General features: G+C 34.5%; 1 protein-coding gene across 1 annotated transcript in view; it reads left to right on the forward strand.

Annotated features, from left to right (window-relative positions):
* The window catches only part of ATP6V1A (ATPase H+ transporting V1 subunit A), a 55,672-nt gene that overhangs the window by 13,903 nt on the left and 21,880 nt on the right, over window positions 1–19,889 (forward strand). Inside the window, exons 2-6 of the mRNA XM_069472629.1 lie at window positions 10,637–10,731; window positions 13,577–13,705; window positions 16,008–16,222; window positions 16,483–16,620; window positions 18,182–18,333. Coding sequence (XP_069328730.1) covers window positions 10,647–10,731; window positions 13,577–13,705; window positions 16,008–16,222; window positions 16,483–16,620; window positions 18,182–18,333 — 719 coding nt within the window. The 5' untranslated portion in view covers window positions 10,637–10,646. The remainder of the gene's footprint in view (window positions 1–10,636; window positions 10,732–13,576; window positions 13,706–16,007; window positions 16,223–16,482; window positions 16,621–18,181; window positions 18,334–19,889) is intronic.

The raw sequence follows: 19,889 nt of genomic DNA on the forward strand, positions 1-19,889 counted from the left end.
TTTGAGAGGGGAAGACTGAAGGATTTCAGATAAACTAATACTTAATTCTGTTACTTTGGATTTTATAGCTATTTGTAGTTTTTTCACTGTTTTTCTTTCTTTAGGGACAGGATCTTCCTCTGTTGCTCAGGCTAGAGTGCAATGGCACTATCACACTTACTGCAACATCAAACTCCTGGGCTCGAGCAGTCCTTCTGCCTCAGCCTTCCAGATAGCTAGGACTACAGGTGTGCGCCACTACACCTGGCTAATTTTTAAAATTTTTTTTGGAGATGAGGTCTTGCTGTACTGCCCACGCTGGTCTCAAACTGCTACCCTCAAGAGATGGTCTCACCTCAGCTTCCCTGGTCATTCGGATTATAGGCATGAGCCACTGTGCCCAGCCTAACTATGGCAATGTTACAGTAAACACATATATAAAAAATCCTTGTACACATGTCAGAAATATTTCCAGAAATACAATTTTTGGATCAAAAGGTTTAAACGTCTTTAAGGGCCTAGTTGCATATTGCCAAATTTTCTCCTATATTTCTTAGAAAATAATAAATACAAATTGATCTTTTCTTGATGATTATGGGTCATACTTATTACCATTAATCAATTTACAACCTGTTTCCTTGTTTACCTTCTATTTATTTTTAGAATGTAGCTCTCTGTTGATTCATTACTTTGAATCTGCAGTGATCTAAAATATTAGATAGTAATTTTTAACTATGCATAAATTGTGTCAGTAAGGCTATACTAAGGTCTCTTGCAATGTGAAGAAAGTTTAAGACTATCATTCCATCAGTTCAGAGATCTTTTGTTTTCCTATTTCTTAGGTCTTGACTTTACAATTGAGGTTGGCAAGTCTGACCTTTCATGTATATAAATATTATATCATATTTAGGTCTAATACTGTATTTTATTGTTTATAGGACTCTCTTCACATTTTTAACAGCTCTGAAGTTAATATCCTGAAATTTCTTGAGTTTATTACAATTGATGTTGTCTTAAGTTAGATGAAATATGGTATTACTTCTAGGTGTAGGGGTGTGTGTGTATGAATTGCTCTTGTGAGACATCAGGATAGATCCTTAGTTGGTTTGCCTTACCTTGACTTCACCTCATCAGTAAGATAAAATGAATAAAAGTATATTAGCAAAATGTAAGACATAAAAACAGCCCAAAACAGGAAGCAGTCTAGGTACCCAATAAAGAGAGTTATTATTGTTAGGTAAAGCATGATATTCATTTAAAGGAATAGTATATAGTTTAAGATGATATTTATGAAGACTATATAGCTCATGGAAAAATTGAAGTAAAATAATATATAAAGTTATAGTATTGATTACAGTTATGTACAAAACAAAACCCTTTTTGGAGGACATAATAAAGTCAAGAGGTGAGAACTTCCCTTGGACGTTTTTAAAACTATAAGCATATTGCTTCTGAAAACAAATTTTAAAGAAAGGTATGTAACAAATGCTTACTTTCTCTACTGTTTATATCATTGACTGTCTTATTAGCTATTAAATATTTACATCATTGATAAGGTAAGATATAAATCAAAGGAACCTCTTTGGTGATTTGTTTTTTCTTTGAAAAAATCAGGAAACTTTCCTGAAAATTCACAAAAGAATATTGAGATGTTAATGTTAGCTTTACTAAGATTTTTATTTTTTATTTTTTATTTATTTATTTTTTTTTGAGATAGGGTCTCACTTTGTCTCCCAAGCTGGAGTACAGTGGCGTGATCATAGCCCACTGCAGCCTAGAACTCCTGGGCTCAAATGATCTTCATGCCTCAGCCTTCCCAGTAGCTGGGACTACAGGCAAGTCCTACCATGCCTGACTGATTTTTAAACCTTTTTGTAGAGATAGGATCTCACTTTGTTGCCCAGGCTGGTCTCAAACTTCTGGCCTCAAGTGATCCTATTGCCTCAGCCTCCTAAAGTGTTGGGATGACAGGCATGAGCCACCACACCCAGCCTACTATGATTTTTTACTCTTCAGTTTATCAAGTTTCATCTAAGAAATAAGAAAAATAACAGGAATTTCTTACTGAGATTCTCTGTTAGGTAGGTTCATTGTTCTGAATTTATGATGGGTCAATCAACCAGAAAATTTCCACTGCTATTCTGTTTTAACAGCAGCAAAATTGTACTGGGTCTGTTTTCATTAGTATTCTTTTTAGCCTCAAATATGCCCATTTTCCTCTTAGATACGTCCATTTACTTTGCAACTACATTGATATTTTATCTTCTTTTTGATTAATATAATCAGTTGGTTATGTTTGTGTCATAAAGCTAGATATTAGTAAAATACAGCATTATGTTTTTTAAAAATCTTAGTTCTTTAGGAGATGCGTAATTGAGGAACAGTCAATTCTTATTCCACTCCTAACTGTTTAGTCTGAATGATCCATTATGTCACTTTTTTTTTTTCATCTCCTCCCTTTTGCCTGCATATTGTCCATCGTCACTCTAACATAGAGTCTGTGTATAATGAACAAGAGACATTCCTGGTGTCTTAGTTTGGCTGCTATAACTGTAGGCTGGGTGGCTTAACAAACATTTCTCGTAGTACTGGAATCTGGGAAGTCCAAGGTCAAGGTGCCAGCTGATCCTGTGTCTCCTTGGGGCCAGCTTCCTGGTTTGTAGATGCCCATCTTCATTTTGTATCCTCACAGGGTGAAGAGCAGAGATCTCTCTCCTGTCTCTATAAGGGCCCTAATCCTATTCATGAGAGCTGTACCCTCATGACCTAATTATATTCTGAAGGCCCACTTCCTAATACAATCACATTGAGGGTTAGGATTTCAACAAATGAAATTTGAGGGGATACAGGCATTCAGTCTATGACACATGGTTGTTTTAAAAAGTGATAGATAAAGGTTAAAGCTACTTGCTGAAATAAGGTCTTTTGAATTTTTTATTAATAAATACCTAGATATTAAAATCAGACCAAATCTTGTTGTCATCACTCTGTCATCTTAAGTGGGTTGCTTGGGTCTAAAAATCTTACTTCCTGTCAAACAATACCTACCTCATAAGACTGTTATTAAGGACTAAAGAGACATGTTTGTTTTTAAACATTATGCTTGGAGTGTAAGATGTGCATAACAAATAATAGTTGATAGTATCTGTTTTTAATTTCAGAACATTTTATAGAGTTACTGCTTTGTGGAGGGGAGGGAGTATGAAAGTGGTAAATGTGCTCCTTGAGGGCAGGGGTATTTTAATCTGTTCACATAACAGTTTTACCACTGATCATAGTTTTCTAGCCCATAAACTGATACTATGGAATTTATACACTAAATACAATATTTTGTTACTTTCTTTAAAACTTTGGATTTTCACACTCCATACTGTACAATTTTATTTATAAAAAACTTGAAGGGAAAAAATCTAAGACTGTTTCTAGAAATGCTATAAAAATTGTTTATGGACAAGCTTGTCAACAAACCTTAAGCATATTTAGCTGATAAAAATTTTAATTCGATTCTGAGCTTAAGTGTCCACCCTAGGTTTTATCTTCATTAGTTCTCTTTCAGGAATGCCTTTGTTTTGATATAAGGTTGAAACAGAGGGTGTTTATATCCTCAAAAAGTTTTGTTCCAATAGGAACAAATTTTCCCTGATTCTGTTAGTCCAGTTTGTCATCTGGAATTTTGCTGTACTTCTCCACTCTTGGATTTCCACTTTAGCTTGCCCGTATCCTTGTAGCCCACCTCAGTAATTTTTATGAACTGTTTCACTAATGACCTTATGTTTGCCTTTATTCTTAACCTTTTGGTCTATTCATTTAAAAATAAATAGCACTATGAAATATAATATATATAAATATAAAAATATTTATACTGGAAACTCTTTTTTCTTATAATTTTGGGTAATTCAGTGGAATAAAAGCAACAAAGACCATATGCTTTCTTTCTATTTTCTCATACTTACCAGAGTGGCCTGACTGCTTAAATTAGCTACCCCCAAGGTTCCGAGATGGCTGCCACAGTTCCAGGCTTCCCATGCAGATGACCAAATCCCAAGAGAGAAAGAGTGTTCTTTCTCATAGCCTGTATCTTTTAAAAGAGCAAAGAAATTATTCCCAGAAGCTCCCCAACAGATTTTGCCTAGTACTCCACTATAGTATACTAGTACTGCGCTCTATAAATATAATAAGATAATGTTATCAACTAGAATTCTACTTATTCTATGACTTTTTGACCAAGCAGGAAAATAGTAAGTATTGATTATAATCTACTAGATGATTCTTCATCTTTTACAAAATCTGTGATTTCCTAATATAGTCCTTAATCAGATACAATGTGCTTTTTCAAGTGTTAACACTAAAATAATAATTATCAATGAAGTACCCCAGGATTTTGTATGTAAATACATATTGCCTTGGAACCTCAGTATTTAGCTTTTATATCACCACCTCGTCATTCCCAACAGCCATATATCATCTAAGACTCTGGTAGTAAAAAGAATTATTTCTGGAATAGTGAAACTACCAGGTGTATTAATCAGCAATTTGGAGTGGACCTTATAAAATGGAAGGAAAAAATTTTTTTGTCCTCTAGTGTTATTTGCCACTGCAGTGTTCTGCAGTGCCTGTGGAGGAGAGACTGATGACTCACTAGCTCAGATGCTTGCTTATGCTGTCTTCTTTCTGGATTTTTCCTCTTCTATAGCAAGGGTTTTTGTTTTGTTTTTTATAAATCTTTCACAAATATGGGGGTAAAAAACTCTATAATTTATGGCTAAAGGAAACTTAGTTGGAAATTGCATTTACTTTTTATTGTTAAACAAGGTAATTGGCTCAGCTAAAGGAAAAATTTTTGTATAATCATTGAGTTGATTTTTCTGTGAGTGCAGCTGTGTGTACCACATTGTTTTCATGAAAGCATATAGTAGGTATTCGTGCTTTTATTTTTTAAATGATAAGGACAAAAATAGCTGTACATTGTCTTAGGAAGGAGTTATTAAATAGTCTATGAAGTTATTTTATGTAGCATTAAATCATATCCTAGTTGGGACCTTATATCATGTAGATTTAGGGTAAGATTAACTTCACTATAATCTAATTTGCAATATAATTTGCTTGTTGAAAGTCAGTGGTTTAGGAGGTTATTTTCTTAACATTTTTAAAGGCCTATACTTTTTTACCTAGAGGCATAAGCATTTAATAGTGAGGCATAAGATTTTAGTGAAGTATTTTTTGTATTTTCATAGATGATAAGGAAGTTAACAAATTAGTATGTTATATGACCATGATTATCAAACTGCTATATGCTTAGCCCTATTCAGTTGTCAAGTTACCATAACATGTCTACCTGATGAAAAATTTTTATTTTATTTGTGGAGAGGAAGTACTTTCATCTTTTTCTTATAAAACAGATATATGTGATGGAGTAGAGTGTAAAACTTCTTTGGGTTTAAAAGAATAAGCAAGAGCATATGAAGAAATTTCCCTGTTTACTGCTGTAGGATCCTATTCCTCGTGCAGATTCTAGAGTGATGGTGGGGTGTGGAGGAGAGGTTACCTATTCACTTTGGTGTTTAATTTTTTTCTGCAGTTGGGATGCTTTTGGTGGAGAAGCTTGAGAAGTATAATAGAAACCCTTGTATTGGTGCTGTGGAAGTTAAAGTTTTAGTGCTCTAAGGGGGCCTGATACCTTAGACCAATCCTGGAAGTTTCTTGCAGTATTTAACTATCTAGAGATTGGAGCGTGAAACTCCTGAACCTAGGAAAACATTTTCCAACTTTTATCTGAAAATAGTACTTTAGAAATTAAATAGACTCTTGAGAGTCTATAATTACTTTTTAAAAAGTATTAATAATCTTGGCTTGCCATATAAGAATACTAATCAGATGAGTACAAATTTATGGATCTGATAAATCATCTCTAGCTATATTTGTAGACTTATTACTTAGTCTCTCGGTTCTCTTATTAGTTTGATATTACTGTTCCTAATGCCTGCTGTCTTTGGCATAAATTAAATAATATAGGCATAAGAATTAAAAAGTTGAAAACTATAGAATCATCAAAATTCCCATGGTGGCTAGGATTATCCAGCTGACTAATAAACCCACAAGATAGCTGAATCATGCAAACCCAATTGATTTCCACTAATCATTGCTCATACATTTGGAGGCATTCACTATTTATTCAGTTTTAAAGGGAACGTATGTAAATGTTTATAAGAAATCAGAACAGACACCATTGTTGCCTCATGAACTTTCTAGAACACCTTCATGAACCCCAGGAGATTTCAGCCATCTGTAGGGAAGCCTTTCTATATGTTCTAATACCTCCTTGAAGTCTTATCTTAACCTCCTCTAAAGTCATTCCCATCCTGCCCAAGTCTAGGTTAGATGCTGTTGTGCAGCTGGCACGTCATCGATACTTTAAAATCTATTTGCTTTTAGAAAATAAAGTTACAGTAAAATATACATAATTGCTAGGGAAAAAACTAAGTGACTAGATTTGGTTCAGCTAACAAGAAGATAAGAATACATTAGACCCTTTTTAGAAATTAGGCAATCTTTGCTTGCATTAACAAAATAAAATTAGTATTACTTTTCTGTTAGGTGCCTTACAACAGCCCCATTAGATTTTACAGGTGAAACTGAAGCTTAAAAGGATAAAATAATTTGATTTGCTCAAGGACACATAAATTCACACTCAATCTGTCTGACTCAAAGCCTTGATCACTGTCTCTCAATAAAGAAAAGCATTCAGAATAGATGATGTAGTACTCTTCAGTGCTGAGTCATACAACATCTAGAATATTGTTTTCATTTCATTTGCACCATTTTAAAAAACATGTTGACACCATGAAATACTTGCACAAAAGGGTAGCCTCATGAGTGAGGGGTCTGAAAAAGATTATCCTTTGAGGAACGGTTGAAGGCACTAAAGAGAATTTGCTTGGGGAGGAAACATATGGTCATCTGTGTGACCATAGTAGTTGGAAGAAACAGGGCCAGAGGATAAGAAGTTACAGAGGAGTAAATTTAGGTTGGATACAAGATAGAACTGTGAGAGATTTCTTAGAGCGGCTTTTTCCAAAATTGAGGGCCTGTTCAAATGGTAGTGTTACTGATGAAATTTTTATAAGCATTTTACATTTCACAAGGAACATTTAAACAGATTTGTACTTCAATCACAGCTCTGGGGTAGGTGGTAGCATTATTCCTATTTTTCAAATGAAGATATTAAGAGATTTTGATTTGCAGCATGTCATTGGTAGAACCAGAATGTGATTCAAGTCTACTGATTCAAGATCTCATGTGGTTTCCACATTAATGGCAGATGACCATGTATCATGAATGCTAAAGAGGAAATAATATATATTTGGGGAGGAAGTTAAACTATATGATTATCAAGTTTTCCTCTGACTTGGAAAATCTTTGATTTTCTGAAGACTAAAATTTGACCTCTTTTGCTTGTTCACTACTTCTTTGAAAACTTTGCCCAATCCATTTTCCAACTACATATGTTTGTCTTTAAATTTTCTTTTTTCCCCTATTGTCTAGTATTTTCTAAAAAATCTTTTTCTGTCTTTTTTATATTCCAGTCTTTTGCAGTCCCAGACCTGCTCTTACTTAGTGGTCTCTTCTACTGCATCTTTAGGAATCTAAAAATCCTAATAAACCAATTTCCTCTTTCTTTTACTTTCTCACCTCACTGCCCTGCTTCCAATTTGATTTTCCTACTGAGGACACCAAAATCTTTTCCCTTATTGACATTGATGACTATAGTATCTGGTTTATTTTTTTCTTCGTAATTCAATTCCATTATTTCCAATTACTTGTACCCTACCTTCATCTTTATCAGCAAACTAACAATCTGCCAATAATAATCTTTACCTTATCACTGATACATCTCTTTATTCTTGGTACTTTTATTTCCCCTCTGATCATATTCTGCTCACTTGTAAGGCCTCTTATATCTCTGTATGGTTTTAATCTTTGGTTTCACTCTTGGCTGTTTCTTTTTTCTTTTTTTTTTTAATAGACTTTATTTTTTAGAGCAGGTTCACAGCAATATTGAACAGAAGGTATGGAGATTTTTCCCATAAACCCCTCCCACCCCAACACCTACATAATAGCTCCCCCTTCTTTATCAACAGTGCCCAACGTATGGTACATTTGTTACAGTTAATGAGCCCTACATTGACACATCATTATGATCCATAGTCCATAGTTTACATTAGGGTTTGCTCTTTCCTGTGCATTCGTTTTGGGCAAATGTTTAATGACATATATGTACCATGTGGTATCATACAGTTCCACTGCCCCCAAAATCCTCTGTGCTCTGCGTATTCATCTCTCCCCATAACCTTTGGTAACCACTGATCTTTTTACTGTCTCCATAGTTTGCCTGTTTTTCTAATTACTCAGTTCTTCCCTGTTAGCCTTGTCTAACATCCATTGTTATAGACTAGAGCGAGAAAGTTAACTGTGAAAGACTGATTGAAATTTAGTGAGTCTTTATTAGTTGGCCAGCGGCACATTCTCTGGCAGGGAATTTTACTGAGTTTGGAGTGTGGTCTTGAGTATGGGTTTTGTGACAATTTATATATTTTTTATCATTGTACTATATGGAACATTAAATATGTACACCTTGGGACATCGTAGGCAATAATTTTCAGTTTTAAGGTTATGAGATTATTTAAAGACTCTCCGGTCTTACTTGATTATTCCTATAGCACTAAGTGAATTAAATCAGAACGTCACTGTTAATTACTTAATTGTTACTATCCCCTCTCCAATTCTTCAATATCTTGGCTAATGGATTACAAATCATGTTTCATGGAATATATGGTAATCCTTTAAAGGCTTTAGAAAGAATTGAGAATACCCCTCACCACTGCCTCAGTTAATCACCAAAGCTCAGGGTTTGGTTTTCTTCTCTCTCTGTGTTCTTTCTATCTGGATTGAACTCTACTTAACTCAGCCTCAAAACTTACTTTCCAAAGCTGAGTGCAGTGGTAGGTACCTGTAGTCCTAGCTATTCAGGAGGCTGAGACAGGAGGATCGCTTGAGGCTGGGAGTTTGAGACCAGCCTGGACAACATAGTGAGACCCCATCTATAAAAAAAAAATTTTTTTTGTTTTTAATTAGCCAGATATGGTGGCATTTGCCTGTAGTCCTGGCTAGGAGAGTGAGGCAAGAGGATCGCTTGAGCCTAGGAGTTCAACGTTGCACTGAGTTATTATGACACCAGTGCTTTCTAGCTTGGATGACAGAGTGAGACCCTATCTCTTAAAAACAAAAATAATAATTTTTAAAAATTAATTTAATTCCATTGACATTCAAGCCTTACTTATTTTCAGAGCTTTTTCAACTTCTCATCCTGTCTGCATTCCATCCCCCACTTTGATCTATTAGAATAACTTGATCTATTAGAATAACTGAACACCATTCTCCTCGTAACAGTTCTCCCTCAATCTTAAGTAATTTCTTTTTGCTGTAGGCTGAAGTTCACTTGTTTTCTTGGCATTCAGTTCCAAACGCACAAATTAGAGCTTTTTACCTTTGCATTCTTACTTCATACTATTGCACAATATAAACCTTTTATACCAGTCAGGCTGGTCTGTTCACTATTCATGAATGTTTTATCTCCATTCTTTTGTTATTGCCCTACCTGGAATGCCTTTGCTACATTTCCTTTCCTAGTTTATGCAAATTCTACCTCACCCATCAAAATGTCTTCCCTAAACATTCTCATCTTTGAACTTTAAATAAGTGTATATTGGTACTTTATCAGATCTATGAATTTTCCTTTATAGTTTTGGGGGACATTGTTTAGCTTTTTATACGTATATGTATTTCATCTCCCTTATTAAATCATCAATAATTATTAAGTTAGACCAGCAGTCAAAAGTAAGCTTTTTACTTTGGGATCTGTCACCAATTTTCTATAAAGTAAGAGGTTGAACTCAATTTCTAAAACTGTTTTGTGTTCTAGACAAAGGAAAAAAGTGAAAACCCTCCCAGGTAATTTTAAAGATAGATAATAAATTAAAACTTCTAAAATGTAAAATGTATAATTTGTTACATTGTGAAAAGTGGCATGGTGGAATATAAAGCAGAGAAGGAGGGAGGATGTTACAATTTTAAATACATGGGCTGGGAAGCCTCATGGAGGAGGTGACAGTTGAGTAAAGACCTGAAGAAGATATAGAAGCAGATACCTGGGAGAAGAGCACTCCCAGAAGAGGGAACAACTTATACAAAGGCCCTAAAGTAGAATGTGCCTGTGGTTTTGAGAAATGGCAGAGTTCAGTTTGTATATACAGAATGATTAAGAGGAAGAGTAGTTGGAGAGGAAGTCAGAGAAAATTGGGGAGAGGGGTGTTGTAGGGCTGGATGAGTCATTGGAAAGACTAGATGTTTTTTTATTATACTCTTTGGTCTTTCCTATGAAATACCTTGGGAATTGACTGAATATAGAGATATAATTCAGTTATAATATATAATCATAGAGCATCTAGGGATGAGGTACTTTAACTAAATTTTAAGAATTTTATATTATACTTTACTTTGAAGGGTGTAATAACTAAGAATACACCAAAGATGGGAGTTGACCACCTCTATTGGTTCTTTTGCTTTAGAGCTTGTAATCTTAATTTTTTTTTAACTATAGGTAAATTAACATGATGGATTTTTCCAAGCTACCCAAAATACTTGATGAAGATAAAGAAAGCACATTTGGTTATGTGCATGGAGTCTCAGGACCTGGTAAGTAGTTCATAATAATCTCAAGTGTAAGGATTCCCAAGCTGGGCATGGTGGTGCATGCCTGTAGTCCCAGCTACTCCGGAGGCTGAGGCAAGCTTGAGCCCAGATCCTTTGAGCCCAGGAGTTCAAGGCTGTGTTACACTATAATCACACCTGTGAATAGCCACTGTGGACAACGTTGCCTCTAAAAAAAAAAAAAAAGAGTAAGGATTCCTAACTCTGATTAAAATGTTTTCAAAGTATTTTCGGTAGAAATACACAGGTTTCTGTTTACCTACATAAATTCCATTGTCCTTAAAAGATCTTAACAGTGGCTTTAAGACTGAAATCATATCTCTATCATAAGGGCTTATCTAGCATTGATTATCTAAACTTGATAATTACTGAGGTGCTGCTTTGTAATGTCCTTTTTATATTTGTCTGTTATGTAAATATATAACCAGTGTTCAGAGTTTCACCTACATATCTTACTTTTTTTGTTAAATTTGGCGTAAAAAAATCTGTGAAGTTTATAGCTTAATATGTAATACCTTGCATATAATGGGCATTCAGTAAATATCTATTAATTTGCTTTGAACTTTAATAATTGTCTTCAGAGCATTTCTCAGCAATATCAACTTTTACCCTTTGCATTTATAAATCTTTTGAGTGGTTATTTCAGGTATCATTTAACTAGCTACCTGTGGGAAAGAAGTTTTATGACCTAATGCTGATAATGGAAAACAGTTTTAAACTGTATGTCCATTTTGCCAAAACTTGAAGTACTGCTTTTTAAATAACAAATCTCATTGCAGTATTCATTTTATTATTGAACACTCCCATTGCAATATGTGGTTCGTAGTTTCCCTAAGTAAAGCCTGCTCATTGATTTATTATCCTTAGTGCCATACAAATTCATTTTTTCTAATGTCTTTTAATAAATATCATGCTATAGTCTTTTTTTTGTTTGTTTTTTTGTTTTGTTTTTGAGACAGAGTCTCACTCTGTCAGCCAGGCTAGAGTGCTGTGTCATTATCAGCCTAGCTCACAGCAACCTCAAACTCCTGAGCTCAAGTGATTCTCCTGCCTCAGCTTACCAAGTAGCTGGGACTACAGGCGTGCACCATCACACCTGGCTAATATAGGCTTTTTCTTGTTCTAATTACAGCGGAGGTGATAATACTTTTTTTGTGTTTATGTAAATGAAATTTGTCAGTCATTGTTCCTGTTTTTTCTCTTCAAGAACTTGGTATTTGTGCTTAAATTGACTGGCAAGTGATTAAAAAATTACACATTTCACTATTTTCAACCTCGTTTGCCATATAGAGAAACAGTTATCCCCTCAATGATTATAAAGGTCTCTAAGACAAACAGGCTAGACCCAACAACGTTTAGAGAAAAGGCAAAAGACCAAAGGTTTAGGTAAAAGTATTCTGCGAAAATATGTAGTAAACTGCTTCTAGAAGAAAGTTTTAATTCTTAAGTACTTAGTAAGATAGTAGAGAAATGGCATCCTTTTTGGCTTATGAAATATGATTTTTAAAATTTCACAATTTCTGGTATTTTCAGTGCATCTTATTCTTAAATAGTAGGTGTAGAGGTAAATATGGAATGAATAAATCTTCATTGTTCTAACACAAGTTAATTAAATATTAATACTTTGACAGTTTCCACTGAAATATTGCCCATTACATAGTTCTAATCAGTTGTATCAGAAAGCTAAATATTAAAAATGGATTTATTCTTATACATAATTAAAAATGTGATGACTTTCCTTCCCTGCCGGAAAAGTAATTTTTGCTTACTTGACAACATGGTCCAAAATATTAATAGTAAGTTCAGAGGCCGGGCATGGTGGCTCATGCCTGTAATCCTAGCACTCTGGGAGGCCAAGGTGGGAGAATCTCTTGAGGTCAGGAATTCGAGACCAGCCTGAGCAGGAGCGAGACCCCATCTCTACTAAAAATAAAAAAATTAATCGGGTGTCATGGCATGCATCTGTAGTTCCCAGCTACTTGGGAGGCTGAAGCAGGAGGATCACTTGAGTCCCCAGCTACTTGGGAGGCTGAAGCAGGAGGATCACTTGAGTCCAGGAGTTTCAGTTTGAGGTTGCTATGAGAGAGGCTGACACCACAGCACTGAACTCAGGGCAACAGAGTGAGACTCTGTCTCAAAAAAAAAAAAGTTCAAATTCTTGTTCAGAACTTATAAGAAATAGGGGTTCTTACTCAGGACTTTACCAGTGGTGGTAACCGATTATAAACATCCTAAGGTCTGTGAAAAAAATTTGTAGATGCTTATGTGAGTTTTTCTAGGTAGAACTACCATTAGTTCTTCAAAAGGGTCCATGTCCCAGAAGAGTTTTAAGAACCACTGGTATAAATTATTGGAAAGTAAAGATGTTACTTTAGCTATTATCTCTCAAGGGAAATGGTGACAGCACAGCAAGCTAATAATTGTATGGTTTTCTATCATACTGCTAGCTGAAGCTCTTATTCCAATTTTTAGTTTTAAAGTTTTTTTATTGTTCCAAAAACCTTCATACCATGTATTTATTACAGCAACCCCCCAGAACATGCCTCAATGCTATGAGGTAAGAGTTTGCTATATAGAATAAACATTTGAAAAATAGTTTTCATGTATACTATATAAATCATCTTTAGCCTAACAGATTTATTTTGTTTACCTCTTTTAATCATCTAAAAATACATCTTTATGTGAAACTATAAGCATATTCCATAGTAGGTTTTTTTATGTTTCTTGTGAGTATATGAGAGAGGCATATTACTGGGTTTATTGGTTATTTTAATTATATAACTATTCACAGAGCGCTTAAGTTATCAAAACAGCCTTTTGTTCCCTTCAGTGGTTACAGCCTGTGACATGGCAGGTGCAGCCATGTATGAGCTGGTGAGAGTGGGCCACAGTGAGTTGGTTGGAGAGATTATTCGATTGGAAGGTGACATGGCTACTATTCAAGTGTATGAAGAAACATGTATCCTTTTTTGGTTCAGTTTCGTGCCGCTTTCTATATGTCAGAATTTAAGGATTTAAGCCAAAGGTGGAAGCAGTGACAACCAATGCTATTACAAGCATGAAATGCTGGTGTTGTGAAGAGACCTGATTTATAGAGCAGTATACTAAAGAAAGGGAGAAAAGTACTAGGAATTAGTACTCTTATTTTAAGAAGTTAGTATTTTCACAACTTTCATTGCTCTTACTGTTTAAATAGTTCACAAACTTTAGGGGGAACCAATTGGAATTTTTCTTCAAAGGGCCACATATTGTAGAAGAAAGCATGAGCTGAATAACAATATTGATTTGTTGTGTGGTTAAAATTCTCCAATGATTTTGGTTTAAAATAGTAAATCCATAAATAAATCAAGTCACCACCCTTTATTTTTATTCTGATTAATAATACTGAATGACATGTTACATTACAGCTGTAGCACTAGGAAATCTTTCCTATTTGGTTATCATAATTTTGGCTTTTAAACATAGTATTTATTTTCAATTTTCTATGAAAAATAAATAAATAAAGGATTAAGCATTGTGAAGAGGAATCACTTTTTTTAGGGGCTCAGGTATAAAATATCTTTTAGTTAGATTGATTCTGAAGATTGGCATTGATTCTTTGGGTATTTAATTGATTTATTTGGTACAACTTTTTTGCCATTCTTTTAATAAAACATATGCTTGCAGGTAACTAGTCTCTCTGTAGGTGTACTGTTTGCTAATTTAAAGCAAAATCATCGGAAACAATTTAAATAAAATTGTAGTCTTTGTAGCTATGAAATTGTGACTAATCAAAAAGATTGTTTTCTGTTGTTATCTTTATCTTTTATTTAATCTTTTACATGGTTTAAAGATTTAAAATGAAAATGTATATAGTGATAACCTTCTCTACTTTTGTCATCTTGTATCTGACCAGTTATTAAAATACACATGTGCACATGTGCACCATCACTTTTATCAGTTCCTTTTATTGTGTAACCTTCCAGGTTCTTTAATTTACATACATGAACAAATACAAATATGTATTTTTCCTTCCCTTTTTTCCCACAAGATAGCAAATTATGTACATTGTTCTGCATCTCTTTACACTTAAAAATATAGAAGATGGATAGATATGTGATAAATATAGTAAATGTTAATGGTAGAATCTAGATAGTAGAGATGAGGAATCCACTGTAAAATTGTTTGAACTTTATTATAGTCTTGAAAATTTTCATAATCAAATATTGGAAATGAAAATGTATATTTATTTATCAATCCCTTAATGATAGAAATTTTGGTTGTTTCTAGTTTTCTGATATTATAAACAGTGCTATAGTATAACTACAGTGTGAATTCATAGAGGTTGGATTCCTAGGTCAAGGCTTATCCATTTTTAATTTTGATAAATATTGCTAAATTACTCTTATTAAAAGTTTTACTGATTTTACTCTTATCTACACATATATGAGTACAAATGGATTCAGTATGGTTTTATTCTTTTCCTTTTGAAAATAAATTACTTAATTCTTAAGATTTTAAGTTTTTGTCTAGGTACTAATACTATTTTTAGAGGACTGATATTCCTCAGTAGTAGATTTGAAACAGTGTATTAATGAGAGCATTTTGCTTCTACTTTTTAACCCTGTGGTTCCCAAACTGTGTGCTGAGGCACTCTGGGCACCTGCAGCAAACTCATATGATACCCAGGATGTTTTAAATTTTTGAGGTTTAAACAGGAATGTTAGATATCTTGTCAGATACCATGTGAACTAGTAGCTTGAGATAATAAACTGTTTCATTATTTTGCTGTACTATATTTTTGTCAATAATGTCATATCTTTGCAAAGCTGAGGTTTTGGCAGTTGCCAAGCTAAAAAGCAAGTGGCATATGAAAATCAATAGGGAACAGGTTTCCAATGTGATTGCAAGGTTAGAAAATTGCACAGTGCCCAACAGGCACATGCATCCCATTCATGAGAATTATGGTTATTTAGGATTGAAATTAATCTTTTTTTTTTCAACTTATACATATTATTTTTTCAAATTACTACTCAGTAGTTAGGACTTACATATGTATTAAGTTGTCTGGACATAACTATTTAATAAATGGAATTGTTAGATATATCTTTTGTCTTGGGACACTGAAAAAATTACTGAAACACTAAGGATGCTATGAACAGGGAAAGTTTGGAAACCACTATTTTAGCTTTTTGAATGTCATTTCCTATTAAACTGTGATATTTCCTTTTAATAGTACCTTTAAACTTTCAGAGTGAGTTTTCCTCAGCTACTGTTTTTAGCTGGTGTGTCTGTTGGAGATCCTGTACTTCGCACTGGTAAACCCCTCTCGGTGGAGCTTGGTCCTGGCATTATGGGAGCCATTTTTGATGGTATTCAGAGACCTTTGTCGGATATCAGCAGTCAGACCCAAAGCATCTACATCCCCAGAGGAGTAAATGTGTCTGCTCTTAGCAGAGATATCAAATGGGATTTTACACCTAGCAAAAACCTACGGGTATGTCTGTGTAACCAAGAATTTCTGAAGTTGGTGAAAGAATATGAAATGGATGTTTAGTGAACTGTTTTGTGCTCTTTAGTCCAAATAAAAATATACTACAGAAGCATAGTTTAAATTTTTCCTTAAATCTACTAGTAGGATTATAGAACTAATATATTTTTTTGATAAACGAGGCAGAAAATTTAAATTATAGCAGTAGAAGTGAGTCTACTTGACGTTTATTTGAACATTAAACAGCAAATACTTTTGTTCTCTAGGTTGGTAGTCATATCACTGGTGGAGATATTTATGGAATTGTCAATGAGAATTCACTCATCAAACACAAAATCATGTTGCCCCCACGAAATAGAGGAACTGTGACTTACATTGCGCCACCTGGAAATTATGATACCTCTGTAAGTATCATTTAAATTTTATCCTGCAGAGAGGCCCTATTTATATATGATAGTTGCCCAGTTTTACTGCCCTAAATAGTTAAAGAATTGACATTTAATATATAGGTTTTGAGTAACTCCTATAATTTTCTTAAGGGTTTTTTTTGTTTTTAATTTGGACTTGGGAATACAAAGAGTGGAACATATTGTTTCTTTTTTCTACCTTCATAATTAATGCTACATTTCTTTAAAGCCTTGATTCTTTAATAATTACATAATGGATTATGTGAATTCTTACTTTGGGTAAAACATTTAAAACGTAATCCTTTAATGTATTTATAGTCACATAATATCAAATATAGTAGACCCATAATAGTCTTTATGGGTAGGAAGATCACTTTATTGAGAAGATCATTGTAGCATATAATTTTCTCCCAATAAAATGTGATGAGAGAAAACACTTTTTTTTTTTTTTTTTTTGAGACAGAGTCTCACTTTGTTGCCCAGGCTAGAGTGAGTGCCGTGGCGTCAGCCTAGCTCACAGCAACCTCAAACTCCTGGGCTCAAGCGATCCTCCTGCCTCAGCCTCCCGAGTAGCTGGGACTACAGGCATGCGCCACTATGCCCGGCTAATTTTTTTTTTTTTTTCTATATATATTTTTAGTTGTCCATATAATTTCTTTCTATTTTTAGTAGAGACGGGATCTCGCTCTTGCTCAGGCTGGTCTCGAACTCCTGACCTTGAGCGATCCACCCGCCTCGGCCTCCCAGAGTGCTAGGATTACAGGCGTGAGCCACCGCGCCCGGCCGAGAGAAAACACTTTTTTAAGCATTTCACAAGAATAAGACTATGCTCTATAACAAATAGGAGAACAAGAGTTGAGGTAAGATCGGGATTCTAGGCATTCAGCTAGACTCATTCACTAGCTTAGAGACTCACTCACCCCAAATGGAGGAACTAAAGCAGACAATTCAAATTCATGTATCAACAAAATTACAGATTTCTATTGGGCCATGGACTTTGGCGTTTGTGAATATTTGAAACCATCTCAGTGTTCACAAGTGTTAGTGTATTACTGATTACCTTTTTTCTTTTATAAATATTTAACTTAAATACTTAAAAATATTCAACTTTATTAAAGTCGAATATTAGTTCTTCACAGATAGGTGTTTTTCATTAAAGCAGTATAAGATCATTATAAGTAAACAAAATAGAGAATGGAAAGTAAATTTTGAAAGCTTTCACTTCTCCCCTCTCCAAGTCTCAGGAATATCTAGTATATCTTTTAAGACTTCTCCCCTGTGCATTTACATATAATTTATTTAGCTATTCCTTTAATGGTATTGATGTACTGCTTTCTAAAAACTTAGACTTTTTTTTAATCATTAAAAAAGTAATAAATGTACCTGGTTAAAAAAAATAATTAGGACTGTATATAAGGATTTATAATAAAAAGTGTAAATCTCCTTTCTCACATGTACTACCTTCCTACCCCCAAGAGGAATCTGAAGTTACTTTGACTTTGGAGAAGGAAGCATTCACAGATTTCACTGTACTTGAAATTTGACTGTATTTTTATAGGATGTTGTCTTGGAACTTGAATTTGAAGGTGTAAAGGAGAAGTTCAGCATGGTCCAAGTGTGGCCTGTACGTCAAGTTCGGCCTGTCACCGAGAAGCTGCCAGCCAATCATCCTCTGTTGACTGGCCAGAGAGTCCTTGATGCCCTTTTCCCGTAAGTTTGAGATATGTCTCACAGTTTTCCTCTAGAGTTATTATATGTGCTTATCTTTTCGTTATCTTTGTAGATAAAGGTTCTGTGTGTTTAATGCTGTAACAAATTTTATCTAGAGTAATAATGGTGAATTAGTTAAATATATTTATTGCCATTACTTAAAGTCAAACCATTGAAGATTTTTTTTCACAGTTGTAAACAGAAAACAGTATTTCTAAAACTTTCTGAAAAAATAAAAGTTTCAGAAGAAAATCTGTACCAATACAACTGTCTTTCTTAAGTTATCCTAGAATAAGTAGATTGGTGTCACTATAAATTGATGACTTCTAAGATCAACTTGGCTCTCTATGCTGCCCAGCAAACCTTCTTAATTTGTAGTCTGTTCTTTTCCATTTTCTTCAACTGCTTAAAAACCTTTTCCTTTTTCTTTAAATCTCAGATTTGACCATATCCTGATTTACTTTCAACAAATGACTTCATCATTTAATGCACAGAAAAAACTGAAGTGGTGAGGTGGGAACTTTCAACCTCTGACCACCAAATCCATACATATCCCACTCTTAATGCAGTCAGTCTCTTGCTCTTCAAACTTGTTGTCTGAGTTCTATTACTCTTTCATTAAGATCTCCATCTTTTGACTCTTGTTTCTTCACCTCCTGTTTCCATATTCTTCACTGTCCAGCTTAAACTCCATACTGTATCATTCTTACGAATATTTGCCAATATAACAAATTTTCTTGTTCTTTGTGTTCTATCACACTACCTGGCAAAATTCCAACTATGAATCAGTCCAGCTGTCTCCTTTTCTGCACACAGGCTGCTGAGAAAATCAAATAATCAGTGCAAAGTGGTATCTAACCTCACTGTGGTACAGCAATCCTGCATTTTCCTAGTTATCATTTTCTCTGATTCTCAGTAGTTATTTCAGACTGCTCCACTTGTCTCAGATCTTCAACTCTACCTTTCCTTCCTCTTTGTCAACAAATGATCATGCTAGATCCTTCACAGAGAAATTAGAGGCCATGAGATTTAGAACTCTTTAAAAAATTTCCTGCGACCATACTCACTTAGCATACATTCCCTTCCTCCTTTCCTCTTTCTGGAGCTTCTCCCACCTCATGTCTCTTCATGGACCTCTTTCTATTATCATCTTCTCTCTGTCTCTCATCTCATGGGGGGGAAAAAAGCCTACCCTCTACCCTTTTTCCCTTTCTACTTAACCACTACTTTTCTCTTTATCTTTACAGCCAAACCTCTTGAAAGAATAAATTCTTTGTCTTCACTTTTCCCACTCTTAAATCACTGTACTCTGCCCTTGGCTGTAACACACCCTTAACTACTCTCACTAATTTTATCAGTCACTCCCATAGTGATCAGTTGAAGAAATGTTTTAGTATTTTTTTAACCCCTGTAGCTTTGAATGTTGCTTTTTATTCTTCCTTTAAGCACCCTGTTTCTTTGTTCTTCCTGTTAGCATCTGTCTACAAATTGGCACTTCCATTGCAGGAACCTTCGTCGCAGGAGTCTTCTCCCTTAGGGTTCTTCCCTCTTCTAAG

The sequence above is a fragment of the Eulemur rufifrons genome, chromosome 7 (genome assembly GCF_041146395.1).
Source record: "Eulemur rufifrons isolate Redbay chromosome 7, OSU_ERuf_1, whole genome shotgun sequence".
Lineage (NCBI taxonomy): Eukaryota > Metazoa > Chordata > Mammalia > Primates > Lemuridae > Eulemur > Eulemur rufifrons.